Source organism: Gorilla gorilla, chromosome 12 (genome assembly GCF_029281585.2).
Source record: "Gorilla gorilla gorilla isolate KB3781 chromosome 12, NHGRI_mGorGor1-v2.1_pri, whole genome shotgun sequence".
NCBI classification, from domain to species: domain Eukaryota; kingdom Metazoa; phylum Chordata; class Mammalia; order Primates; family Hominidae; genus Gorilla; species Gorilla gorilla.
The window spans coordinates 113,719,744-113,747,269 of record NC_073236.2 but is presented as its reverse complement, the minus strand read 5'-3'; the positions used below and the strand labels follow the sequence as shown (position 1 = coordinate 113,747,269).

Here is a 27,526-nt window from a genome sequence, read left to right as displayed (position 1 = left end):
CTACTAAAAATACAAAAAAATTAGCCAGGAGTGGTGGCAGGTGCCTGTCATCCCAGCTACTCCGGAGGCTGAGGTGGGAGGATCGCTTGAGCCCGGGAGGTGGAGGTTGCAGTGAGCCGAGATCGCGCCAGGGCACTCCAGGCTGGGCGATAGAGACCCAGTCTCAAAAAAAGAGAAGGAAAAGAGAGAAGGGATGGTGGCGGTGGGGGAGGAAGGAGGTTCTTGTAACGATCCGAGAGGAGACCGCAGCACCAGTTACGCCCTCGAACCTCGGCCTCCTCATCTACAGAATGGACGCAGTCCACACCGCGTGCTGTGGAAGGGTTGGAGCGCCGGTTCACATGACGCAGGGCCATCGGCTAAGGGGGCGCTGGGAACGTGGAAGGTGCTCTATGCTGGGGCGCTGTAGGGTGCTCTTGGGCAGTAGGGTTGGAGTCAAATCTGGGTTGAAGTCCAACCTAAGTTGAAGTCCTGGCTGCCACCTGACCTCTGCCCCTCAGTTTGCTCATCAGTAAAATGGGGTTAAGGAGGCTGCCTCGCCCAGCTCCACGGAGCCGGAGGTGATGAAGGTCCTGGAAGAGCAGAATTCAGAACCCGAGCTTTGGGCGGCGGAGCCGGACAGGGCGCGGGTGGGCGCGGCCTCCGGGAGGCCAGCACGAGGGGGAGCGGCGGGGCCCGGACACACCCAGCCAGAAGGAGGAGGCCGAGCCCGCGCCGACTCCGCAGATGCCGCTCGGGACTTCGTTGTCCCTCCAGGCGCCCGCCCTGGGGTCCTCCATCACCCGCCGTCACCTGGGCGCGGGGAAGCTGGCGGGAGGGGAGGCGGGGCTTGGCGGCGGCGGCGGGTGGGGGCCCGGGGAGCGGGGGCAGGGGCGGGCGGACAGAGCGCGGGGCTGGGGACCCGAGGTCCCAGAAGGGGGCGCGGGGACGGGGTCCGAGGAGGGGGGCCAGGGCGGGGCAGGGCGGACAGGGCTGGGGGCGGAGGTCCGGGGGTGGGTCCGGCGGCGATTCCGGGTCGGGGCGGACAGAGCAGGGGGCGGGGGTCCGGGAGGAGGGGGCGGGGGACCGGGAGGAGGGGGCGGGGCCCGGGGGCGGGGCCGGGGTCGGCGCCCTGCGGGGAGGCCGGCCACGTGACGCCCGCGGCCCGGCGGGGCTGCCAGGCGGCGAGCGCCGCGGCGGCCCCGGGAGGTGGCGGCGGGCTCGAGAGCCTGGGCCGCGCGGGACTGACCGTCGGGGCCCCGGGACGGCGGCCCCGGGGCGCCCATGCCATGGAGAAGCTGGCGGCCGGACTGGCCGGCCTGCGCTGGAGCATGGGCGCCTTCCCGCTCGACCTCATCGTCAGCCGCTGCCGCCTGCCCACGCTCGCCTGCCTTGGGCCAGGTACCGGGGTCGCTGGAGATGGGGACCGGGGTCCGCGGGGAAATGGTGGGCTCTCCAGCCAGGGGCCAGAGGGATCGTGAGGAGGGTGCGGCACCCGCACCCTCCCAGCTCCCCGGCGTGGGCCCCGAGCGGTTCCTGGCGCGCCTCCCGGGAGACGCGGGGCCCACCCGCCAGGTCCGCCTCCTGGGTCCCGCGGACAAGCACAGGCACAGACACCGGGGACAGGGCCCGGGACAGAGTTTTCCCGCCCAGCTGGAGTCCGGAAAGGGGCCGAGCCCCTGCTCCCGCCCCGTCGGTTGCACCCCTTTCCCCCGCTGCCCCTGGTCCCCCCGCCCCGGCCGCGCCCCCTTGGTCCCTTTGTCCCTGGCCTCTCACCTCTGTCTTCCCTCATCCCTGGGACCCGGACTCTGTCTTCCCCTTACTGCCACCCCTAGTCCTGCTCCGCCCCTCTGGGGACCCTTCTTGCACCTCCTTTCTCTTCCCTAGGAGCAGCCTCGGTCCTGGGGCGGGCAGGCCACCTTCGGGAGAGGCCGGCGGGAGCCGGGTCTGCTGCCCGGCGTGACCCCCAAACTCCCGGCCCTCCCCCGAATCTTGTCCCACTTCTTAATAGGACCTGGGGCCCCCAGCCGCTCGGCTGATGGAACCACGCATGGGGGCCCGAGAGGGTACGCACGGAGGCTGCATGGAGCGAGGGGACCGTTTGGGGGGAGGAGGGGTGCTGCTTGGTTGGGGGATGGGCGGTAGCCGGGGCTGGCAGCCAGGCCGGGGGTTTTGTGTGTGAGAAGAATAGGGGTTTGGCCCGCGTTGGCACACTCGCTTCCATGAATGCTAATGGGGCCCGCGGCCGCAGGCTCCTCTTCTCCCCGTGGGGCCCGGCAGCCCCTCCTCCGTGGCGGCCAGGAGTGGGCACAGTGAGCGTCAGCTGTCCCGGGAGCAGGCTCATGGGGGAGCATCGGCGCCCCGCCGTCCGGCAGGCCAGCGTCTAGTTCTCTGGCTCGCGGCCGAGTGGTCAGAGTGTGGTACTGTGTCTGCCTGTGAATGGAGGTCGCTGCCCTGGGGTCTTCTGGCCACTTCCCACACATCCTTTTTGGCATCTCCCCTTTCTGGGCAGCTTTTCTGAGCTCCTCGGTCTGCGTAGGGCCTCCTTTGGGATCCCCTGCCACCTCATGCCAACTCTGGCTTGTCTCCTACTGTGCACCCCATTATAATGGTCAGTCAGTTTATTGTCTTTAGACCTGGCTGTGGGCTCCTTGAGACCGGGCATCCTTGCCCAATAAAGATTATGGATTGAATGAATGGGTGAGTGAATGAACAACTGGTGTGATGGCCCAGCTGTCTGTTGTGTGTGACGGTGTGTGGCTATGGCTGGGTCACCATCAGGGTGTGAATGTCTGGTCAGAATTGTATGGCTTGAAGGGTAGGTCCCTGTGTGCCTGTGCATTTGGGAGGGGCCCCTTGGCCGGAGACTGAGTTACGTTGTTTGGGTGACAAGCATCTGTCACTGTGGGCTATTGTGGTTCAGCTGTTGGTGGTCATGAGCCACGGTTACTGGTGTGTGCCCATGTGGCTGTGAAGATGGGGCTAGGACCCAGGACAGCTCTCAGAGGAGGGAGCAAAGTTGGAGGAGAGCTTCTTGGGCCCCCGGAGGTGAGGAGGTACAGGGGAAAGCTCAGACAACACCCCCAACACACACATAGTGGGGGCCAGGCCCTTCCTGCGCGTCTTGAACCGCTCCCCACCCTGCCACACACACACACACACACGCCCACCCCACATGTACACACTTTATGGAGCCCCCAGCCATCAGAGCAAACCATTTCCCATTTGATTGGCAGAAATTTTGTAAGTTGCGCCTGAAGGAGAAAGGAAGGAGGTACTCCCTACCCCCACCCTCCCCACCAGCTGCAGCCCGGACACAGCCCCTTCTGCCTCCTGGAAGCTGGGCTGCCCCTCCTGCTCCCCTGGAAACCGTTGCTGGGGTTGGAGCCTCCAGGCCCAGACCCCTCCCAACTCCCAACACCTCTGCCCCAGAGCAGCTTCCCCCAGGCCCCAGGGCTGGGCCTCCCACTCCTGCCTTCTAAACCTGCTCTCTCAACCCCTCCAACTCTCAGCCATCACCCCTGTAACTGGGAGGATGAGGGGGCGTGGGGAGGGAGTGTCAAGGAGCTGCTTCTCTGAGATAGGGTTGGGGGTTTCTGGGGACTCTCCCCTCTCCTTCGAGGTCCCCTTGACAAGGCAGTGGGTGGCTTCTCTGAGATGGGGTTGGGGGTTTCTGGGGACTCCCCGCCTCTCCTTCGAGGTCCCCTGAACAAGGCAGTGGGTGGAAAGGAAGGGCTGCCCTTGGGAGAGGCAGTAATCAGCTGCTCTAAGCCCTGTCATTCTCCTGACCCGAGCGACCCGTGGCTCTGGGGGACCTCTCACAGCTGGGACCTTATAAGGGACAGTCCTGTCCGGGCCCTCTCCACTGCCCCAGTAGGGCCCTTCTTGCAGGGCCTAGGCCCTGACTGGGAAGCACAGCTCCAGCATCTCCTGCTTAATAAAGTCTCCCTTCGCCACCCACCCCCAGCTGGAGCCTACTGCTGCCCTCCGGGTCCCCAGACATACTCCAGTCAGTGCCTCAAACTTGCCTAGTCTCTGGTACATCTCTGCCCACCTCCCCAGGGGCCTAAGGGCTCCTGGAGGGCAGGGGATGGTCTGGACTCATCCATGGGGAGCTCCCTGCTTCAGCTCAGAGCCAGGGACAGCAGGCATTCCAGCCACTGATGAACAAGGGGCCCCGTCGGGAGTCACAGCCCTGAGAGGCTCACAGCCAGCCCCACAGCCCCAGGCCCCAGCTGGCAGCCTGCCTGTCCCTTGAGCTTTGCTCAAGGGACAGGGATTGTGTGGAGCTGTCCCTCAGGGGGGCGGTCTTGGTGAGGACGTCACTGTCTGTTCTTTCTGCCCCTTCTAATGTCCTGTCTTCCTTCCCCTCATCCTCTGTCCTCCTCCCCCTTCCCAGGGGAGTACGCCGAGGGCGTCAGTGAGCGAGACATCCTGCTCATCCACTCCTGCCGGCAGTGGACAACGGTGACAGCTCATACCCTGGAGGAGGGCCACTATGTCATCGGGCCCAAGATCGACATCCCCCTGCAGTACCCAGGTGTGTCCAGCCAGGACAGATGTCATAAAGCCTGTAGGGGGGTGTAGGCAGGAGGGACTGGGGCCAGGGGTAGGGTGAACGCTGGGACTAGCGAGGCGGTGATTAGGGTTAGGGTTGGAGTCAGAGCCCAGCAGTTTTCATTCTGTTCTGTGGCACTCTGGGTTTCTGGAGAGGTGGCTCACAGGTTTTTTGATTCACATTTTATTTTAAAGTAGATTTGAAACTAATGATTAAAAAATATCCACACTCTTAAATTACTACAAATCAGAGCTTAACCCTAATCAGAGGCCTTCGGGGTATACCTTCGGCTGCCACGCTGAGCCATTTTTGTGCAGACCCTCCAAGAGAACATGTCCTGCCAGGACCTTTTCTGTACCGTGCAACCAAATACCGCAGAAACCAGCGAATGCCCAAGCTGGTTACATGGCTGCACCTCTCCGCGCTGATCCCGTTTTTCCCAATTTTTGCGTTATACCTGTTGTTTCCATTGGTTGACTTTATAAGTGAATATTAAAAATTTTAGACTTTTAAAGATTATGCTAATGGACTACCTTTATTAGTTTTATATGTGATGTTGACATATAATAAGATTTTGTTTGAAGAAAGGATTCTGTTACCAAAACAGAGTACAGCCCCTTCATTTTACAGATGATGAAACGGAAGGCTTGGGGGAGGAGGTGACTTGCCCTGTGTCACACATCTAGGAAAGGAAGAGCCTGGCCAGATCCAGGTATCTCAACTGAGGGCTGGTGTCCGCTGCACCACACCAGGAGCGTGTGGTTGCTGTCCCCTGTGTGGGAGGGATGGGAGTCTGGTGGCCCCATCCCAGAGACGTCCCCGTGTGAGCCCCGGATCCCACATCTGCCATGTGTTAAGCATGTGCTGCATTCCATATGCTGGGCCGAACGTTTTTGCCATTTCATCCTCATGGCAACCTGATGAGAAAGTCTTATCAACTCCATTTAACTCACCAGGAAACTGAGGCTCCAGGAGTTTCAGTGGCTTGCCCAGTGCCATGTTTTTTATTTCATTTTTTGTGTTTTTAGAGATGGTCTCCTTATGTTGCCCAGGATGGTCTCAAACTCCTGGTCTCAATGAAGCCTCCTGCCTCAGTCTCCCAGAGTGCTGGGATTATAGGTGTGAGTCACTGGGCCAGGCCCAGTTCTGTGTGTGTGTGTGTGTTTTCTGTTGCTCAGGCTGGAGAGGAGAGGCGCCATCTTGGCTCACTGCCCCCGAGGTTCAAGGGATTCTCCTGCCTCGGCCTACCAAGTGGCTGGGATTACAGGTGCCTGCCACCACTCTCTGCTAATTTTTGTATTTTTAGTAGAGACAGGGTTTCACCATGTTGGCCAGGCTGGTCTCAAACTCCTGACCTCAAGTGATCCGGCCGCCTTGGCCTCCCAAAGTGCTGGAATTACAGGCGTGAGCCACCAAACCCAGCCCAGTTCTATGTTTTTAACTGCTGTGCCCAGCTGCTCCTGACAACCCCCTCACCAAGGCTGGGAAGGTCCCACTGCTTCTTCACAGGTACCCCTGCCTCCTCTGGCCCCGGGTCTCCCTGAGCCAGGAGGACAGGACTGAGCCCTTTACAGAGGCTTCTGTCTTTTACAGCCTGTGAAGTTGGTACCTGTGTACTCCACCCCCCAAACCCTTAAAAGATGTGGAAACTCACTCAGATTTCTTTCTGACCTGGGGTTCTATCTTGGGCTTGGAGCCCACTGGGGGCCTGCCCAAGCTAGAAATTTCCCAGCTTGGTTCAGGGGGAGGTCCCAGGTCTTCTTGGGATAAAAAAAGCAAAAGTTGCCTGAGCAGTGGCTCTTATATGTAATCCTAGTGCTTTGCTGAGACAGGAGGCTCCTTTGAGGCCAGGAGTTCCAGGCCAGCCTGGGCAACATAGCGAGAACAAACAAAAACAAAAACAAACAACCCCCGCCCCCAACAACAAATAAATTAGCTAGGCGTGGTGGTGCAGGCCTGTAGTCTGGCTACTGGGGAGGCTGAAGCCAGGTGGGGGGGATCCCTTTAGTCCAGGAGGTTGAGGCTACAGTGAGTTATGATGGTACCCCTGCATTCCAGCCTGGGAGACAGAGCAAGATGGTGTTTCTAAAATAAATAAAAATTAAAAAGAAAAGAGAAAAAGAAAGGTTGGGAAAATCCCTCACTGAAAAAAACGTGACTTTAGGGACTTCATTTTGGTTGTGTCATTAAAACTCTGGGAACCCGAGGCACAGTCTCCCAGGGAACCGTGGGTCCGGGGGCTCCTAGCTCTTCCTCCCATCTCTCTGGCGCCCCTGCGCGCCTGTGTACGGTGGTGGTCTTGGAGGGGTGGTGGTCTTGGGGGGCGCGGCCCCAGCCCCATCTTTTCGCGGGGCTGCTACTGTCCGCCCGCACGGGGGAGGGGAGGCGGAGGCGGAGGCGGAGGCCCCTAGGAGGGCGAAGGCCGGCGGGTTAACGAGGAGGCGCTGAGTGCACGGCTGGGCTCCACGCTGATTTCTCCTAATGAATTAATAATGGCGCTCGGGCGGGCGGGGGTGGCCGGCTGCGGACCGCGGAGAGAGCCGAGGGGAAGGCCGGGGAGGGAGGAGGACGGCGACTCGCGCCGGGTGGGGCTGAAGGCACTGCTGGGTGACTCGGTCTCCAGGCTGCGGCGCTCTGCTCCGGGAGTCAGGGAGACCTGGCCTGGCCCCGTACTGTCCCCCGTCCCAGCCCCCGCCCCTGGCCCTGCGGGAGGGGCCAGGCGTCTTCCCTGAGCATGGTGCCACTTCCCCAGTGTTGGCCTTGTTTCCTGCTCAGCATTTGGCAGATGCGCCTCTGGCCCAACTAGGATGTTTCCATTTTACAGACGGGAAATCCGAAGCCCAGAGAGATTAAATAATTTGCCCAAGGTCACACAGCTGGCTAGTGGCAGGGTGGGATTCAGCCAGATTTGTCGCACTCCAAAGCCTGAGCTTTTACCCACGTTCTTTACTGAGTGTGTGCTGTGGGGCAGGCATGGAGAAGGGTGGTCAGCAATCCCCTGCCACAGCCCTCAGGTGCTTGGGGCTGGAAGGGAGGAGCGAGGCAGCCATGTGCTCTGAGGGCAAGGACAAGGAGGAGGGGCAGGTCAGGATGGAGCAGGTCCTTAGAGCCGTGGGGGACCTCAGGTTCCATACAGGGGGAGGCAAGAGAGGAAGCCGCCCCTGGGCTGGCGGGGAGGAAAAGGCTTCCAGGGTCCAGAGCATCACTCCCTGGAGGGCTCCCTTCCTTCCTCCCGCAGTAATGACCGGCGCTGGGCTTCAGGCTGCCGCGGAGGGGGATGGTGCTGGATGCCATGGTTACATCGATCTTTCCTGCCACATCCTCCCCCAGCTCCAGCCCTGACTTGGCTCCAAGTCGCCCCACAGGGGGCAGTGGGCATTGCTCCCTGCCTGGCTACTTGTGGTTGGGGCAGGGGCGGGGGTGGGGGGTTGTGTGTGGACTTGGGAGAGGAGGCGGGAGTGAGGGGAGGGGGCTACTCAGTGCCTACAGTTCCTGCTTCCCAAGTCCTAGACCCCTGCTTCTTGCCTGCCCCCCTCCACATTTTTCCTCTGTTGCCCTCTAGGGCTGTGGCACTTCAGAGGCCTCTTCCCAGGAGGGTCCCAGGGTGGGGAGGGCAGGCCTGGGGGCTCCCCCGCCAGCGTTCTCCTAGTCATTTCCCCTTGTTCTGGGCTCTCATTTCTCTCCCTGCTTGGTGATGATGCTTCAGGCCCTGACCTCTGCTCCTCTAGCCCTGCACCATGGGTGTCTTCATCTGGGTCTCTCGCTGGGTTTAGGGGTCTCCAGGAACCCCCAGCACTGAACACACAATTGTGTGTGCGTTCATGCTAGGAGCACAGTGTGGGCATTTTTCTGGGATGAACATCCCCAAAGGGTCAAGCCCCCTGCTCTTCCTCTTCCCTGAGCCATCTCACTTGCCTCACAGCCAAGGCTGCCACCTGTGGGCTGGTGACCTTCACTGGCCAGATGTCCCCAAGTTCTGCATACACACTGGTGGCACCCACCCTAGGAGCACCACCTGAAGGCCCCTTTCTTGGCCTCTCCAGGATCTGCCTTGGCCCCACAACATGTTTCTTCTGGGTTCCCAGTTTTGGTTAACAGCTCTGCCATCTCCTTTTCTTTTCTTTTCTTTTTTGAGACAGAGTCTCGCTCCGTTGCCCAGGCTGGAGAGCAGTGGTGTGATCTCAGCTCACTGCAACCTCTGCCTTCCAGGTTCAAGCGACTCCCCTGCCTCAGCCTCCCAAGTAGCTGGGACTACAGGTGTGTGCCACCACACCCAGATAGTTTTTTGTATTTTTAGTAGAGAGGGGGTTTCACCATGTTGGCCAGGCTGGTCTCAGACTGCTGACCTCAAGTGATCTGCCCACTTTGGCCTCCCAAAGTGCTGGGTTACAAGCGTGAACCACCGTGCCCGGCCTGCCATCTCCATTTCTGACCAGGCTGGTGGCCTGAGTACATCATCCTGAGTCCCTTCCTTCCCCACCTCCCCCTTCTTCTGTCACCCAAGCCTGCTGGGTCTCCCTTCCCAGTATCTCTTGGTCTGTTTCTGCTATTCCCTAGCTCTTCTCCAGAACCCCTTACTGGTTTGTTTACCTGACTGGTGTCCCGGTTATTTTAATACAGCTGAACCTGGATCATGTTATTTCTTTGCTCGAAACACTCCAGTGGGTCTCATGTTGTACAGAATAAAGTTTTACTGCTTTAGCAAGGCATTCAGAGCCTTTCAAATCCCAGTTGCTGTCTGCATCCCCTCCTGTCCTCCCTCTCCCTAAGTCCTTCCCTGCAGGCACGCACCATCTCGGGCAGGTGGTCTGATTTTGTGTCTCTGTGTCTTTGTTTACAGTGTTTCTTCCACAGGGAATGCCCATTCTGTGAATTCCCTTTGATTCTTAAGGTGCAGCTCAGTGATCCTCTCAGATTCCACCAGGCAGGTTTCGCCTACCTAGCCGTCTTGTAACTCTTTTGTCACAAGTCTGTTGTAGCACTTATCACATCCTGCCACCATTGGGTACTCATCGTCTCACCCATTATATCTGGATTTCTTTAAGGGCAGACTGTATTTTACACAGATTTGTACCCTCTGTGTGGCCTACCATAGTCTCTGACACATAGTGAGTGCTCCATCAATATCTGTGCAATAATTAAATGAATGAACTGTGACAGAAGCAACTACCAAGGGGGCTTCAGAAGCTAAAGAAGGCCCAGCACGGTGGCTCACACCTGTAATCCCAGCACTTTGAGAGGCCATAGCAGGAGGATTGCTCGAGCCCAGGAGTTTGAGACCAGCCTGGGCAACATCATGAGACCTCATCTCTAATAAAAATAAAAAATTAGCCAGGCATGGTGGCACATGCCTGTGGTTCCAGGTACTTGAGAGGCTGAGGCAGGAGGATCCCTTGAGCCCAAGAGGTTGAAGCTGCAGTGAGTTGTGATCATGCCACTGTACTCCAGCCTGGGCGACAGCAAGACCCTGTCTCAAAAAAAAACACCCAGAGGCTAAAGAGTCACCTTGTCTTCTCTCGACTTGTTCCCTCACCTATTTATGGCTCTCTTCCTACTGTATAAAGCTTGAGAAGAGGCCATCCATCAGATGCCAGGGCGGCTCAGAGCTTGTTTTGTGCTCATGTGGGTATGCACATAACAGGTGTGTGGCCAGTGAGGTGAGAGAGCTTACACAGGGATGTCAGCTTCACAGACTGGCAATCACTTCCGTAAAGTCTGTGTCTCCTAGGGGCATGTGCTGAGCTTGGCAAAGCACGCAGCCCCAGAGTGCAGGTTGGGAAGGCCTACTCTCAGGGAGGTGGCTTTGCTGGGTTCAGGTCAGAGTCTCTGGGAGAGTAGGATTGGATATTGGACCAGGGCAGGGTGTGGGAACAGAGCTGGGGTCAGAGTGGTTCTCCCAGGGCCTTCAAGGGCTGGGCCAGGCCCTGGTTGGCCCAGTGCCACCTCCATGCGGATCAGCAGCCCAGGGCGATGCACAGGATGCCAGATCCAGGTAGGGACCACGATCATCTGTCCCCACCCCCTCAGATGAGGACCCAGAGGCCCAGAGAGGGAAAGGAACTTGTCACGGCAAGTCAGAGGTCAGGCTGGGACTGAGCAAGGAGCCAGCATCCCGGTACCACACTGATGGTTGATCAGAGGCCATCTGTGTCCACATGTTTGGGGCTATTTGCAGTTGGGTTTCTCTGGGCAGGCAGCTGCTAGCCTCGCTGCATACCCACAGGCTCTCTGTGGGGGGAGGGCTGGGCTATAGTTGCTAGGGATCTGTGCTCACCTTGCTGAGGCTGGAGCCAGATGACCAGCCCCCTTCAGCCCATGCCAGTGGAAACCTGCCCTTTGGCCCTCCTGAGTTCCTGAGGGGCTGGCCGAGATTATGGTAGCAAGTGACCACGAAGGCTCTTGGGACGCAGGCTAGACTCCCAGCAGGCAGGCCTACTCCAGCAACTTTTGTCACCCACTATGCAGGGAAGTTCAAGCTCCTGGAACAGGCCCGGGATGTGCGGGAGCCAGTGAGGTACTTCAGCAGCGTGGAGGAGGTGGCCAGTGTCTTCCCTGACCGCATCTTCGTGATGGAAGCCATCACCTTCAGCGTCAAGGTCAGTCACTCCCTCACCAGGTGTGGTGTCCCCACACTACTCCTTGCCTCAGGGGCAACCCTGACCCCGGTTGGAAGGTTGCCCTCAGGATCCAAGAAGGAGAGCAGCTCCTGGGGACCTCTTAGGGGTCTTTGGCACAATCAAGCCATGTCAGAAGGGTGGGGAATAGGACCCACTGGGCTGAAGGACTTCCTATGAAAGGTAGTGAAGCAGGAGCGGGTGTCCGGAAGGGTCATGTTCTGACTTGGAGACTTTTCAGGGCAACCTGTCCCTAGCTGCCCCAGCACCCACTTGTAGAGGCGGTGGTTGTGGTGAGCAGGCAGTGTAAATAGACCCCTGCTGTGGGGTGGGAGCAGTGGCTCATGCCTGTAATCCCAACACTTTGGGAGGCTGAGGAGTGAGGATCAATTGAGGCCAGGAGTTTGAGACCAGCCTGGGCAACATGGAGAGACCCTGTCTCTACAAAAAATGTTAAAAAATTAGCTGGGCATAGTGGTGCGTGTCTATAGTCCTAGCTACTTGGGAGGCTGAGGCGGGAGGACTGTTGCCAGGAGTTTGAGGCTGCACTGAGCTGTGAACGTGCCACTGCCCTCCAGCCTGGGCGACAGAGCAAGACCCTGTCTCAAACAAACAAACAAACAAACAAACACAACTAAAAACAGTCCCTGCTGTGTACAGATAGTGCTGTTCTGTTTACAAACCCTTTCCTTATCCATCAATTCATTTCTCTTCACTTAGCCTTGTTGGATGGGTAGGGCATTATGATCGCCCAAATGGTAAAGACAATGATGATAAAAGTCGCCATTTACTGCATACTTTAAAATATGTTGCTGATCCAAGTAGTGGGGAAGAAAAGAAAAATATGTCACTGCACAGTCTTTTTAATCCTACAGCAGTTCTTCGAAGTAAGAGTTATCAGATATGGTCGCTAAGGCGTGGAGGGGCAACTCATTTAAGGTGGCACAGCTGCTAGTGGTCTCTCCAGGATGAACGTGGATCTCCTGGCCTACCATCTGGTCCGAGCCCCGGGAGGGCGGAAGAGGAAGGCTGTTTTCCCTTTCCAGTCTCTGGGAGCTGGCCGTGTGGCTTTCCCTGGGACCTGGCTAAGGCCCTGCCCTGTCTCTGGGATCCCCAGGTGGTGTCGGGCGAGTTCAGCGAGGACAGCGAGGTGTACAACTTCACGCTGCATGCGGGCGACGAGCTCACTCTTATGGGCCAGGCGGAGATCCTGTGCGCCAAGACCACCAAGGAGCGCTCGCGCTTCACCACCCTCCTGCGAAAGCTGGGCCGGGCCGGGGCGCTGGCCGGGGTGGGCGGCGGCGGCCCAGCGAGCGCGGGGGCCGCGGGAGGCACTGGCGGCGGGGGCGCCAGGCCGGTCAAAGGCAAGATGCCCTGCCTCATCTGCATGAACCACCGCACCAACGAAAGCCTGAGCCTGCCCTTTCAGTGCCAGGGCCGCTTCAGCACTCGCAGCCCGCTGGAGCTGCAGATGCAAGAGGGCGAGCACACGGTGCGCGCCATCATCGAGCGCGTGCGGCTGCCGGTGAACGTGCTGGTGCCCAGCCGGCCGCCGCGCAACCCCTACGACCTGCACCCGGTGCGGGAGGGTCATTGCTACAAGCTGGTTAGCATCATCTCCAAGACGGTGGTGCTGGGGCTGGCGCTGCGCCGCGAGGGCCCGGCGCCGCTGCACTTCCTGCTGCTCACGGACACGCCGCGCTTCGCGCTGCCGCAGGGCCTGCTGGCCGGGGACCCGCGCGTGGAGCGCCTGGTGCGCGACAGCGCCTCCTATTGCCGCGAGCGCTTCGACCCCGACGAGTACTCCACGGCCGTGCGCGAGGCGCCAGCGGAGCTCGCCGAAGACTGCGCCAGCCCGCGCCGCGCGCGCCTCTGCCTGCCCGCGCCGCGCGCCCCCGGGCTCGCCCGCGCCCCCGGCCCGCTAGCGCCGGCTCCCGCCGGCGAGGGCGACCAGGAGTACGTGAGCCCCGACTGGGCAGCCGCGCCCGAGCCCGCCGCGCCGCCCGCCGAGATCCCCTACGAGGAGTTGTGGGCGCACCAGGGGCCCGAGGGCCTCGTCCGGCCGCCCCCAGGGCCCGACCTCATCTCCTTCGGGGCCGCGGGACCGCCGCGTCGGGAGCCGGAAGCGCCGCCGCCTCCAGTCCCTCCCAAATCCGAGGCGGTGAGTGAGCGCGCTGGGGGCCGAGTCCCGGGTCCAGCCAGGGCCCAAAGCCCGTTCTCCTGGGCCCCGGCCCCGGAGTATGTGGCAGACGAGGTGTCTTCCTCGGCGGGGTGGGGAAGGGGAGAAGGAAAGGGCAGAGACATGCCAGGCAAAAGCATTTGTAGTAAGGGGCACTGGGGCGGGCGGTGGCGGGAGAGCTGTGGGACAGAGATGCGTGTAGGTCCCCAGCCTCAGAGGATTTGAGAGGAGCCCCGAAACACTGTTACCCAGAAGGTACCACAGAACAGGGGTCCTTTAAGTTGTTCCGTGAAAAGAAGGTTTCTTGGCGAAGTAAGCTTAGAAATGCTGTGAATGATTCCCAACCCTTTTTCCCTCCTCATGTTGGAGTCACAGAGCATTGGTAGATTAAAGGCTCTGAGAAGTCCTGCACTAAGGAATCCTGTTTATCAGAACATTTTCTCCCTGCCCGTAACACCCGTCAGCATCCCATGGAGTCCTCTTTGGGGTACACGACTTGTAGGGAGGGATGCAGGTGGCAGACGCTTCCTTCCCTCTGTCCCTTCGGCCTTCCTTTGTCCTCTGCTTTCTCCCCTTTTCCTTGAGGAGGGAGCACGTCTGCTTAACCTGTTTTGATCTACCTTTGTGTTCTTTTTCTTAACATCCATGATGGATTTCCAAGGAACAGGAAGGAGGCTGTGGGACAGGGTGTGGGTGCGTGAGATAGGCTGGGAAGGCTAGGAAGGGTGGGGTGGCTGGCTGACTGGACGAGCAGTTGGGGTGCAAGGCAGCCTATTGGCAAAGTGGGGCAAGTGTCAGGCCCAGACAGCCCCCTCGCCCAGCTGCTTGGGAAGGGGAAGATAAGGAGTGCCAGCTGTTTGGAGTCGAGGTGGAGTCACCGCCCTCTGCTTGTAGGTGAAGGAGGAGTGCCGCCTGCTCAATGCCCCTCCAGTGCCTCCCCGGGGTGGCAATGGCAGCGGCCGGCTCTCCAGCAGCCCCCCGGTTCCCCCTCGCTTCCCCAAGCTGCAGCCGGTACATTCCCCCAGCTCCAGCCTCTCCTACTACTCCTCTGGCCTCCAGGATGGGTGAGTCCCTGCCTTCCCTTGGTCCTGAGTTCTAAGGTAGATCGAGGCAGGGAAGGGTGAGGAGGGGGAACTACCGTGCTGAGGAAGAGGAAGTCTTGAGGCCTGGGAGATTCCCGAGGGTGCAGCTCCCTGTGCAGTGGCTCAGGGGGGGGCACTGCTGTCTGGGTGTCTTGGGGCCTGGGGCCCGGTGGCCTGTTCTGCCCCCTTCAGCTTCTTTCTCTCTTAAATGTTGAGGAACGGATGGGAGCATTGCCCTGGTCCCCTCAAGGTGGGGACTTTGCTGCAGGATAGAGAGAAGAGAGCTCCTTGCTGTTTTGAAATTTTGATTAAGTTCAGGCCAGGCGCGGTGGCTGATGCCTGTAATCCCAGCACTTTGGGAGGCCGAGTTGGGTGAATCACTTCAGGTCAGGAGTTCAAGACCAGCCTGGCTAACATGGTGAAACTCCATGTCTTCTAAAATACAAAAATTAGCCGGGCATTACAGCACATGCCTGTAATCCCAGCTACTCAGGAGGCTGAAGCAGGAGAATCGCTTGAACCCGGGAGGTGGAGGTTGCAGTGAGCCAAGACTGCACCACTGCACTCCAGCCTGGGCAACAGAGCGAGAACTCCATCTCAAAAGAAAAAGAAATAGAAAGAAAATATTTTTATTAAGTTCAGTTTCATTTCATTTTTCCCCTGTGTTTTCTGACCTGGGCTGGGGGATGCTGAAAGGAAGAACACGGCCATTCCAGAGGGTCTTGGGCCGGGGCTGGGGTGCAGGCCCGTGTTGCTGAGGTCATAGTGGTGCTTGGTTGCAATGCATGTGTGACCCTATCGGGTTCCCTCTCACTCGGCCTCACCTGTCCTATGTGTGTGTGTGTCTGTCTCTGTCCACAGAGCGGGTTCCCGCAGTGGCAGTGGCTCCCCATCGCCGGACATCTACTCCCTCTATTGCTACCCGTGCACCTGGGGAGACTGCAAGGTGGGCGAGTCCTCTAGCCGCCCAGCCCCCGGTCCCCTACCCTCAACCACACAGCCCAGCCAGGCCTCCCGGGCCCTCACAGAGCCTCTGAGCGGTCGAGCCGCCTCCCTTCTGGGGGCTGACACCCCTGTTAAGACCTACCACAGCTGCCCTCCTCTATTCAAGCCCTCACACCCCCAGAAGCGCTTTGCTCCGTTTGGAGCTCTCAACCCTTTTTCTGGGCCTGCCTACCCCTCAGGCCCTTCAGCGGCCTCGTCTTCTGGGCCCACAACCACCTCGGGTCCTGTGGCTACCTCTGGCCCTGCGTATTCCCCAGGCCCAGCCTCGCCAGGCCGGGCCTATTCAGCTGCTCCCCCCTCCTCCTGCGCCCCCTCCTCCTCCTCTTCTGAATGGCAGGAACCAGCCCTGGAGCCCTTCGATCCCTTTGAGCTGGGGCAGGGCAGTTCTCCAGAGCCTGAGCTGCTGCGTTCTCAGGAGCCCAGAGCAGTGGGGACACCTGGGCCTGGACCCCGCCTTTCACCACTTGGCCCCTCCAAGGCCTTTGAGCCTGAAGGTTTGGTGCTGCACCAGGTCCCCACCCCACTGTCACCAGCTGCTCTGCAGGGACCTGAGGCGGGAGGAGCACGACTTTTTCTAACCCAAGGGCGCCTGGAAGGGCCTCCTGCCAGTCCCTGGGATGGAGCCGCAGGCTTTGGAGTCCGAGATGCCTCCTCCTGGCAGCCCCCTGCTGACCTGTCTGCGCTCTCCCTGGAGGAGGTCTCTCGCAGTCTGCGTTTCATCGGGCTCTCAGAGGATGTGGTGAGCTTCTTTGCCCGAGAACGCATCGATGGTAGCATCTTTGTGCAGCTCAGTGAGGACATCCTGGCAGATGACTTCCACCTCACCAAGCTGCAGGTCAAGAAGATCATGCAGTTCATCAAAGGCTGGAGGCCCAAGATCTGAACTGCCCAGCTGGAGCTGCACAGCTGGAATGCTGGTATGGGGGCCCCAGGGACAGCACTCCAGAGGAGCAGGTGCTGCCTGCAAGAAGGATCTATGTCGAGACTGAGGCTGCTCAGCAGCCACTGGGTGGATCCAGGGGAGATGCATGTGGAAATGTGGTCCTCTGGGGTCAGACCCCTGCACGGGACATCTTGCCTTTGAGTGTGCAGAGTACATGGGGAAGGGGCCGGGGGCACCACTGTGTACCTGGGCCCAGTAAGGCATTTGCCGTGATTCCCACAACGGGGTCAAAAGCTGGCCTTCAGGGTGACCTAACACCTCCTCATTCCCTGCTATAGACCTTCACAAACGACTTCCACTGCTGAAGCCTGTAGGCTGTGTTTAGAGACAAGAAGATAGCGGGTAATTTAAGCACAGATTTCCCAAGTGCCCACTCTCCTTTGTGCTCTGTTGGCTTTTGGCCTAAAGCTGCCCCAGAGTGAGGGTGTAGATGTCTGTGTCTGTGAGATGCCTTTCCCTTCCCCCTCTGCTCCACCGTGGTTGAGCGGGGGTGGGGGGGGGGGGCCTGGCCCTGCACACAGGTGAGTCATGTACAAGCCTAACCCATGGCACCTCAGAGGCTCCACCCGTGGGTCCTGGTTCATGGGTGACGACTTTGGAAGAGCACAGCTCTGCAATTGACCCGGCCCACTTATCTAGCTAGGAAGCCAGACACTGCCCAGATGACTCTAGCACCCTGGCTTCTGCTCTGACTTTACTGCAGCTAGTCATCCATCCATCAGGTGGGGTTCAGTCTCAGAATACTGATTCCGTGGAAGAGCAGGTTGATTTAGGTCAGCTTCTCCTTGATTCTAGAAGCAAGCGGTAGTCAACCACCTCCAATTCTGCCAATCTCTTGCCCCCATCATTTGTCTCTGACAATACTTGGTGTTTTTCCCTGGTTTTCTGTCACTGGCACAGGAGGGTACAGTTGGGAGAGTGCGTTCCTGGAGCTTAGTCCTGCACTTGTTTATGTGCTTCACAGCAGGTCTTTGTGCCCTTGAATCTCAAACATGGGGATCTGCTTGGTACTCAGAGCTCTGGTCATTGTGTCCAACCACACACCCCACCCCACCCCTGTGTCCTCCATCTCACCCAGAACCACAGGGTGCCCACTAATGTCAGGGCCCAAGGTGCCAGCCTTCTCTTCTGCCTTACCTAGTCTACTTATTTATTTCCTCCACTTTTTATCTTAAAAGTAGCTAAGCCATGCTGGTGCCCATACTCCAAGCAGGCTGCCTCAGCTCAGAGAAGTGGTCAGAGAGTAGAGCACAGAACCTGTGATGTGGGGACATTTGGTTTTCTTGCAGATCATTTAATGAATCCTCAAGGACTAATGAAATAAATGCTAGACTGCTGAAGATGAGTACAAGTGGCATTCTGGGTGCCAGCTGCTTTCTTCTTTTGAAAACAAGGCCATGGGGACCCATGGACACAGTGTATATGCCTTCTGGCAGGAGAGGACTGATGGAGGAATGATGTGTGTGTGTGGCCATTCCCATGTCTGTGGAGGCGGCTGGTGACAGCCTTCATTCCCTTCTGCAGGGCCCTCGCCAGCCCCTCCCTACCCTTCAAGAACCCCCACCCCAGCTTCCACTAGTTTCAACATAATTCACAACTACCTGGTGTTACTGAAGGGAAAGACCCAGGCTCAAAGCTGAATGCCACCAGCCAGGGCCCAAGCTTAGCTTCCTGCATTGGCAGAATGCCGGCTTCAGGCTCTCTCAGACCAAATTTGGAAACCTGTTAATGGCTTTGGTGCAAGGGATCAGCTCCCTACTCTGGTCATCTGAAAACCTCAACTCAGAGGTGACTTGGTTTTAGAGTCTGGCTTCCTAGTGACCAAGCAGAGCCAGACCTGATCTCCTTGCCTGCCAGTCCCAGCTACAGAGCTGGGACCAGGGACATATTTGAAGTACAACTAGAGCAGAGGCAGGAGTAACTGGTAATATCTGACAGTTTAGAATGCAGAATGTGATGGGACTGGAATTACGATTCCGCACACACTCAGCGTGGATCCTTCTGCCAGACCCAGTTAGCCCCAGTGCTGTTTACCCAGACTGGGCACTGCTTCTGTAGGAACTTTTCACCCCAGGAGGTGGGGTGGGGAGGGGCTGAAGCTTTGGGGGAGTGCAGGTGCTGTGGGGGTCAGCACTCCTGATGCTGCTCCCGTGCTGCCTGATTACCGCACAGGCATTTCTGGGGCAGCCCTGATATGCAGGATCTCCGAACATCAAGGGAGATGTCAGCGCCTCTGCTTAGCACCAACGTTCCCACAACCATCCCAAGAAGCACCTATGAATGAGGCACACCCAGAAAAGAAATGGGTAAGATCACACAATGAGGAAATCCAGGCTGGGGAAAGAGGTTTAATATCCTGGTACACCGTGATGAGAAGCCTGGGCAAAGCATCTGCACAGACAGGTGTGTGCGGTTGAGCCCACCAGGTCCCACTTTCTCTCATCCCAGTCCCTCCCTAAGGTGCTGCCTAGGATTCTGCACACACATTCTTACTCCCCCAAAGCACAGGGCTTTCTTCCAGATTGCTTTTTGAAGGAGGCGTTTAAACCAGAAGGGCAAAGATGCTGACACAGAGTTTGGTTTTTCTTGTTATGTGTTTGGCTGGGTGCAGAACTGCCCTCACCACCCCTGGCCACCCTGGCCTCTTGGGAGGAACAGGCAGAGAGGTGGCTTCAGATGGCTCTTGGCTGCCACTCTAGGCCTCGGGGCTTATACAATGAGCAGTGGGCGCTACCTTCCAACAGGAAGTGCAAACTAATTCGAAGTCACACTTCACCAGGAGGGAGAGATGGTCTTGGCTGAAGGCACTTTAATCAGGGAGCAAACCCAGTGCCGGAGTTTGTCTTCTCGTTACTCTGATAAATCTAGACACCACTCTGTTGGAGAACCAGCACTGTCGGCAGCTGGGGTTAGTGCACTGACTGAGCGAGGCATGAGGCCTGCTCACTGGTAGAACTTCTTGTTAGGGCTGTTAGCATGGTCAGCTAGCAGCTGGCATGGGGTGAACTGTTTTCCATAGGCAGCTTCATACTTCTTGAGCCGGTCCACTATCTTCTGGGCGCCATACAGATCCACAAAGCGGAAAGGCCCTGAATAGAGAAAGAGGACTTCGTTGAAGGAGACGCAACACGGGCTCCAGGCTAAAGTGAGCTACCTTCCCAACCTGCGAGACCAACCTCCAAGATAAGGCGGGAAGCCAAGCCCAAAGACGGCTCCGATGTCTCCCTCTGCAGGTGTGGCCAAGATCCCCTCTTGCAGGCACATGACTGCCTCATTCACAAATCTTGTCACCAGGCGGAACTGGATGTCTTCGTCTGATGAGCTGCCAACAGAAAGAGATGTTTAGGTAGAAGAAGAGGAAAAGGGGAGGAAAGCCAGAGCCGCAGATGCAGAATGGAAGTCGGGATGGGTGCATGGGGAGCTCTGTGGGCTGGTTGGTGCTGGCCCTCAGAGAAGATGCTGCCTGGGTGAACCAAACTTCCCTATGGAAAAAGTGGAGAGTAACTTGCCCTAATTAACATGAAACTGAGCACCTAGAACAGGGCCTGGTGCCGAGAAGATAATCAGTATCTCTTTGACATCAGCAACAGTCAGCTGCTCACAAATGATAATAAAGATCTGGGAGGGTGAAGGGGCCAAGGAGAATCTGTCCTTCCAGCAGCTCTCTGGGACCTTGCCAGAGAAGGCTGGAGCAGGGGAGGGCCTTCACCAGACGTGGCCTGGTTCTCACCTAGATGCTGGGCAGAGACCAAAGAGCATGTGCGAGGGCCTTCCACTTGGAAAGCACCATGCCAGCATCAGGAGTGGTCCTCCTGTTCAGGTATGGTGGTCACAAAGAAAATGGAAGACAGCACCATGGCACGTGTATACCTATGTAACAAACCTGCACATGTATCCCAGGACTTAAAGTATTAAAAAAAAAAAAAAAAAATGGAAGAGGGGCTGGGAAGCTTTGGGCTGTCCGAGAAAGTCAATTTCCAGGCATTAGCCACTCAAACGGACTTACACTTCAGACTTAGGAGGCAGCTTCAGACTCGCTAAAATACTATCCATGTCAGAATTCAAATCCTTCCTCTTCACACCCTCCTGATAGATGTAAAAGCCCTTCCCAGATTTACGACCTAAAACAGGCAAGAAAAGGGAGTGTTACTATTTGTTCTCAGAACCCTGGCCTGGCCAGGCGTGGTGGCTCACGCCTGTAATCCCAGCACTTTGGGAGGCCGAGGCGGGGGATCATTTGAGGTCAGGAGTTTGAGACCAGCCTGGCCAACATGGTGAAACCCCATCTCTACTAAAAATACAAAAATTAGCTGGGCGAAGCAGGAGGATCGCTTGAACCCGGGAGGTGGAGGTTGCAGTGAGACGAGATCATGCCACTGCACTCCAGCCTGGGCGACAGTGTGAGACTCTGTCTCAAAAAAAAAACCAAAAAACAAACAAAAAAGACCCTGACCTGAGAATTCTTGTCTCTGTTGGTCTATTATAAAGCTCTGGCCTCTTCTGAATTCCTGAATTTGTATGTCTAGCTAACCCTAGGAAATTAGTCTTTCTCAGAAGAGTGGGCAGAGAAGGAAAGAAGATCTTGTGACCTGGAGCTTGGGCATCTGTACAAGGATGAGAAAGGCCACCTGGGTGAGTTTTAACATCCCCATATGCAACACCAGGCCCTAGAACACCCAGGTTGTAATGCTGATTTTGCTGTTTTGCCGAGACAGAAAGTCACCTCTCTGTGGGCCTCAACTGTATACTGTGTATGGTGAGCTTATACATTCTCCTCACAGGTGGCCAGACAGCATGGTAAAGCCCGGATGCAGAGCTTGCTTCTGCACTATTGCAGATTTCATCTCGGGGATAAAAATGCTTGTCCATCTGGCATAACTTGGACCAGGTGATGCTAGAGCCCCAGAAGGGTAGAACTCTGCCTTTTGTCCATAATCTATAGTCCTAGCCCTTAGAAGGTTCACATGACATCTTTTTTTTTTTTTTAAAGAGAAGGGGCCTCGCCATGTTGCCCAGGCTGGCCTCACACTTCTGGGCTTAAGCGATCCTCCCACCTCAGCCTCCTAAGCAGCTAAGACCATAAGTGGTTGCTACCGCACCTGACTCATGAAATCATTTTTGAAATCTCCAGTGATAAGGGCTCTGTGTTTAGAAAACTTTCTTCCACGAGGGCTTCTGTAACTCTTTGGTCTCAGGAACTGCTTAGAACTTTGTAACTAATGGTGCTAGTTATGTTTCCTTGAGGCTACTCACCTAGGAAGCCCTTGGACACCATCTGTGTCAGCAGTTCTGGGTTTCCACCTCCAAACCGCTCCCCAAAGACTTTGCCCAGATCTTCCGCCACATGTTTCGCTACATCCACACCAACTTCATCCACCAGTGTGGCGGCACCCACAGGAAAGCCAAAGCTTGTGGTCAGGGAATCCAGCTTCTTCGGGTCAACTCCTTCCTGAACAGGAAGCGATGCAGGGACCTCAGGGGAAGGGCAGCCCAAATCCCCCCAAAGGGCTCCCTGTACTGGCTCCAAACACTGCCTTGTGTAAAACCCACTTCTGAGTGTCACCTGACCAGGCCCAGGACTGGTGCTATTTCATTCAGGGAAGCACAAAGAAGTTTGGGGCCACAAGTGGAAAGTCTCAGCCTTCTCTAATCTACAGCACTTTAAGGACGTTTAGAGATGACTAAATTCTTCATTTTCTTCTTGTTTGCATTTCTGAATCTCAATAATAAGGAGATTGCATGACAGACGGCTGAGTGTGTCATGACCAACAGAAGAAACATCATCAAAGAGGAGCACTCAGAGCCCTGTGATCCCCAAGTCTGGGTAAGTGCCCAGCGAGGAGGATCCCTCTCCTTTCCTGCCAGAATGACCTCGATGGCTACTGGAGGGGTCTGTGTGCTGCGGAAACAGATGCAGCACCAGTTGAACCAAGCGGGCCCTGTTCTGGATGGTCCCTGCCTCAGAGAGGTGCAGAAACAGCATAGAAGACATGCTGGGGGGTGGGGCGCCTTTAGCTTTCTGGAACAGTGAGGAGGCTGTGGGGCAGAGGGAAAGCTCCGCCCCTTTCAGTGCGGTATAAGCCCAACTTCCGACTGCTGTGCAGAGAGAGGGCATCAGGGACCTTCCTAGACAAGAGCAGGAGTTGGTGTATCAGAAGGAAGCTTGGTCCTTATCTTGACATTATGAGTTTTAGAGTGACTGAAGGAGTGGAAGATGCCGCAAACACTCTGGAGAGCAATACCAACCTGGAGGATTCGGATGACTTCAGACATCATGGGCGCAAGACACCTGGTAGTATAGAAGCCAGGTCCATCCTGCCAAGGAAGAGAACATGAGCTCACTGGCCCTGCTGCTGGGACTGAGTCTGAAACACTCTACCTTTCCCAGGGTCACTTCAAAGTCATTTGAAAGTCACTGTAAAACTTAAGGTGACTTAAAATCTCAATCAGAATCCTTAAAAATGAAATTGCAGGGGAAGCCGTACTAGGGGTAGCCTGGCTTGAATCAAACAGTACAGCAGATAGTTTCATGGTCACCTTCAAGGTCTGGGATGGCTGGGAGAACCCTGCCACATCCTAGATACTCCCCACTCCCACCTTGACTCAGTGGGACAGTCAATACCACCGTCCATCCTGGAGACAACCCAGGGGAAAATCATATCAAAGTCTGGTCATTTGCTCCAGACTATTTATAAATAAGCCTGGAGGTAAAAGGAGTCTTATTAGAACTTTTCAAAAACTCTGCAGCTCTGTTATACAGCCCCTTACCTTAACCACAATGATGACCTTCCCCTGCTTGAGACCAACTGCTACAGCTGAAGCACTGGTGTCTTTGGAAGTTTTCTCGGTCGTGATAATCTCCAGCAGCTGCATCTTGTCCACGGGAGAGAAGTAGTGCATGCCAATCACCTGGCAAGGGGAACCAAAAGCCAACAGATTGGAGAATGCGGGTGAGGAACCTGAGAGCATTCCTTCTCTGCTAGGAAAACACTAGAAAGAAAGGTGGCTGTGATATAGGAATACTGCTTGACATAGCTGAGTGGTTTGGTTCCATGGGTCTTTGATAAAAGTTTAGTATGTTTAGGGAGGGCACATTGGAATCCTCCTCTTCCATTTGCTTCTAAGGTTTTTCACTACAGACATCTGATCCTCCCAACAATCAGTGCCAAAACCACAGCTCGAGGCCAAACTAGATTTATTGGGGAACGACGGATGAAGGTTCCACTTATATTAATGATACTGATGGTTTAAATAAGAGGATCCAGTTTTTTTGGGCGGGGGTGGGGCAGGCAGAAGAATTAATGTGTTGGGCTGTCAGAGAAGTATTTGCATTTTACACAGATGGGTCTCACCACCAGGATACTAGGTTTAACTAACACTCCTCAACAGTCAGATGCACTTAAGACTCATTAAACCAGCAGTTCTCCAAGTGTAGTACCCGGACCCAACAAGCACTGTCATCACCTGGGAGCGTTAGGCCTGCACATTCTCAGGCCTAGCCCAGCCCTACTGAATCAGAAACTCCATGGGTGGGGCCCAGATTTGTTTTAATAATCCCTCCTGGTGATTCTGATGTGTGCTAAGGTTTCAGAGAACCCCCTCATTGAGCTAACAGTTACATAGTCTTCCCAACAGAACTGTGGTGAAAGAAGTCTAATTCATTAATTTATAGTTTTGCTTTCTCCCTCTCACTTTAGCTATAAGGTACAACAAGTGATATCTGTAATTTTTGGCTGCTCATTATCTACCTGCTCTTCAATACATTTACCACTTATTCCTTACATTTAATCCATTACAACCCTATGAACTGGTTAGCCTAATTATCTAGATGAGGAAAAAAGGTATCAAGAGGTTAGTAGTTCAGAGTCAGTCAGCATATGACGGGGTGGGATTCCATCACAGTTCTGTCTATCTCCAATGCCATTATGTAATACACAGATCAATTAAATGTTATGTAAACTTATCAATCCAAAAGTTGTTTCTAACCCCTAAAGTGTTCTTTTACTTACATCTGAAATACTTAGGACCTGATTCAGACTCAGTACTCCTGAGCAAAAGGAATTAGCCTTTATTGATGTAGAATTTCTATATAATAAAATGCACAGATCTTAAAGTGTTCACATCAATGAGTTTTGACAACTGTATATACATCCATATAATCACTAACCCAAGCAAAATACATTTACATCACTCAGAAAGTTGTGCCAAAGATGACCAACTCATCCTGGATGGCTGGGGATTTCCCAAGTTGTGGCACCGAGGGTCCTGTATCCCTTGGTCCCGGGCAAACCAAGATGGTTGGTCACCCTATTTTGTCTTTTTGGCCTTACTTTTAAATGAATGACAAAAGGCAAGCAGGTGAGAAAAGCTATCCTAGATACTGGGAGGCCAGAGCTGCAAAGTGTGATGCTTGCTCTGCTCCGATGGCGGGGAGAGGTTAGCATCAAATGAACAGCAATGGCATCGCCTGTACTGATTTTAGATGCCACACAGATGTCTTGAGTGATATGACACGGCCAGACTGTCCAGCTATAGACTATCGGCTGCAACTTCTCCCTATGACCTTTAGCCTGCCATCATTGAGCCTGCCTCTCTGTCAGGTCCCCGCATCACTTCTAATCTGCTGTGTGCTAGGAAACTAGATTACCTTGCATTAGCAAGCTAGAAGAGTAGGAATAAATAGGCTTTTGTGTTTTCAGTACATAGAATTTGTATTAACACTTTCAGCTGCTTAAAGTTCTTTTATAATTCCTGCCTACCTTCGGCTGGTTCTGGTTAGCAGAGGCTAACTGGTATCCTTCAGTTGAAGTGAGCTGTTTTACTTCTCTTTGAATGATTTCACTTCCCCTTAATTACTCTGGTTGAGAGCAAAAATAAATTTCTGGGCATCATTCCAAATACTCACAGAAAGTGCTTCTATACCCAGCCCTTTCATGTCCCGGGGTAGAAGGTGTAAGCAAACCCACAGGCAGACACATCCCACCATTCCTGCCATTCCCTGATCTGGAGGTGGAACCAAACCTGTTCTAAACAGTCACTGACTCTGCTTTGTAGCCAAACTGGTATTTTGGAGCATCCTTTCTTAAGGCCTATCCTTCAACGCCTAATTGTAGGATACAGGTGGGCTTTATATCCTGAACCTGAAAAATAATGCCCATTTGGGATCCTTGAAAAGGATATTTTTGGTTGTACTTCACTTACTCCTGCATCTCACACTAGTCATGGCATTAGCATTTATTGTGTCCAGTGTTTAGGAACCACCCGCATCCACTCCGTAATCCAGACTGTCTCTTCTGTACTCAAGCTGTAAGCCTTTATCAGTGAATCTGAAGCAATAAAACATCTCAGGGTTTTTCTCTGTTCCGAGTTTACCTTCTCAGGTCTTTTGCTGACAGCAGCGATTTCACTGATTGGGAGAGCAGATGTGTTACTGGCAAAGATACAGTGATCTGGAATCACCTGCAGGGGAAAAGCATTTAACAATGTGTCAGGTAGGCCTGGGAGATGATTAGAGGCCACAGCAAAGCTAATGAGTGACACCTGGGCCCAGCCCACTCTGTTCCCCCCACAACTGCTCAGACAGTAGATGTCACTCACCCAGACATTGACGGATCACCTAGGGGCTTTTGTGTCGGGGAATATGTTGACCTTGTTCCTTTTCCCATTCTGCCTTCCTCTAGTTATGGCCCATCATAAGGTCACCTTATCCTGACCTGGAGACTACATCTCAGCAGTTGGGTCAATAAAACAGCTTAGAACAACACTGAAAAGACGGCCTTGAATTGCAATTCATTGATTTCAACCCCCAGCATGGGTGTCACCTCCTCTTTTGTTTGGATCTGCCCTGAATCACTCCCCGCTTCACCTTTATAAGAACAAGCCAGAATGTGCATGCTTGTCTCATTTTATACAGTGTGTTACTAAAAAACGGCATACCACTATAGTTGCAGCTACAGTACACAAATACTATTAACTATTAGCTTTATCCACCTGGAGAATAGTCTCTAATGCAGATTGTCTCAGCATTCTGGCCACGATCCCAACTTATTCATGTTTTTTTTTTTTTTTTTTAAAGACAGAGTCTCGCTCTGTTGCCCAGGCTGGAGTGTAGTGGTGCAATCTAGGCTCACTGCAACCTCCGCCTCCCAGTTATTCATGTTTTTATTCAGATGGTTGGATGAGAAACGTGGAAGGGACACCTGTCAAATGTGTGCAAATCTGGAACAGGCAGAATCCTAACAGAGATGAGAATCAAGGAGGAAGACACATTCAACACACTGAAAAGCTGAGTACAAAATAAGATTATAATGCAATAAAAGTAAAGTACTGCCTTAAGATTTAAAAAAAAAAGGAAAGAAAAGAACTGTATAGGTACTTGAAGGACAAGACCTGGCTTGGCAGTATTTGTGATAAAGATCCCATGATTTTAATCAAGAGTGGAGGGTGGGCATGGTGGCTAAACAACTATAATCCCAGCACTTCAGGAGGCCAAGGATGGAGGATTACTTGAGGCCAGGAGTTCAAGACCAACCTCGGCATCATAGTGAGACCCTATATCTACAAAACATAATTTTTTTTTTTTTTTGGAGACAAAGTCTTGCTTTTTCGCCCAGGCTGGAGTGCAGTGGCGCAATCTCAGCTCACTGCAAGCTTTGCCGCCTGGGTTCAAGCAATTCTCCTGCCTCAGCCTCCCGAGTAGCTGGGATTACAGGCACCTGCCACCGTGCCTGGCTAATTTTTTTGTAGTTTTTAGTAAAGACAGGGTTTCATCATCTTGGCCAGGCTGGTCTTGAACTCCTGACCTCGTGATCCACCCGCCTCAGCATCCCAAAGTGCTGGGATTACAGGTGTGAGCCACAGTGCCCGGCCCTACAAAAAATAACTTTAAAAAACTAGCCAGGCATGGTGGTACATACCCATAGTCCTAGTTACTCAGGAGGCTGAAGTGAGAGGCTCGCTTGAGCCCAGGAGTTCAAGGTTACAGTGAGCTGTGATCATGCCACTGCACTCCAGCCTGGGTGACAGAGTGAGACCCTGTCTCTAAAAACAAACAAAAAAACAAAACAAAAGTGGAATGAATTGACAGTACAGCATGACTGTCAGAAAGCTTACGTAGTGTCAGGTTACTTTCTTAGTAATATAGTGTCTAATGCTGGTGGTGAAATC

The 27,526-nt window shown here is 55.0% G+C and overlaps 2 protein-coding genes and 1 long non-coding RNA gene across 5 annotated transcripts in view; 2 read left to right on the top strand and 1 right to left on the bottom strand.

Moving 5' to 3' along the window:
- The first annotated feature begins 1,130 nt into the window (after positions 1 to 1,130).
- GAREM2 (GRB2 associated regulator of MAPK1 subtype 2) lies at positions 1,131 to 17,717 on the top strand. 3 transcript variants are annotated; one of them, XM_031007960.3, is made up of 7 exons: positions 1,131 to 1,380; positions 4,379 to 4,519; positions 11,003 to 11,133; positions 12,269 to 13,312; positions 14,225 to 14,394; positions 15,274 to 15,358; positions 15,755 to 17,717. In XM_031007960.3, exons 1-7 carry the CDS (start codon positions 1,269 to 1,271, stop codon positions 16,298 to 16,300), a joined length of 2,229 nt encoding a protein of 742 aa, XP_030863820.3. In that variant the 5' UTR covers positions 1,131 to 1,268; the 3' UTR covers positions 16,301 to 17,717. The 3 variants fall into 3 exon arrangements, with proteins under 3 accessions (XP_030863820.3, XP_030863819.3, XP_055233570.2); XM_031007959.3 differs by having other exon boundaries at positions 15,274 to 17,717; XM_055377595.2 differs by lacking the exon at positions 1,131 to 1,380 and adding an exon at positions 1,388 to 2,045 and having other exon boundaries at positions 15,274 to 17,717.
- A 971-nt stretch (positions 17,718 to 18,688) lies between these two features.
- Positions 18,689 to 27,526, bottom strand: part of HADHA (hydroxyacyl-CoA dehydrogenase trifunctional multienzyme complex subunit alpha) — a 54,546-nt gene continuing 45,708 nt past the window's right edge. The window contains exons 14-20 of the mRNA XM_019021302.3: positions 25,733 to 25,819; positions 23,129 to 23,269; positions 22,607 to 22,675; positions 21,614 to 21,809; positions 20,367 to 20,481; positions 19,537 to 19,682; positions 18,689 to 19,449 (exon numbers count right to left, since the gene is read on the bottom strand). Of these exons, the coding sequence (XP_018876847.2) occupies positions 19,304 to 19,449; positions 19,537 to 19,682; positions 20,367 to 20,481; positions 21,614 to 21,809; positions 22,607 to 22,675; positions 23,129 to 23,269; positions 25,733 to 25,819 (900 nt within the window). The 3' untranslated portion in view covers positions 18,689 to 19,303. The remainder of the gene's footprint in view (positions 19,450 to 19,536; positions 19,683 to 20,366; positions 20,482 to 21,613; positions 21,810 to 22,606; positions 22,676 to 23,128; positions 23,270 to 25,732; positions 25,820 to 27,526) is intronic.
- On the top strand, positions 19,682 to 24,323 carry LOC129531531 (uncharacterized). The gene is made up of 2 exons (XR_010130033.1): positions 19,682 to 20,180; positions 20,887 to 24,323. It is a non-coding gene; the product is annotated as an uncharacterized lncRNA (long non-coding RNA).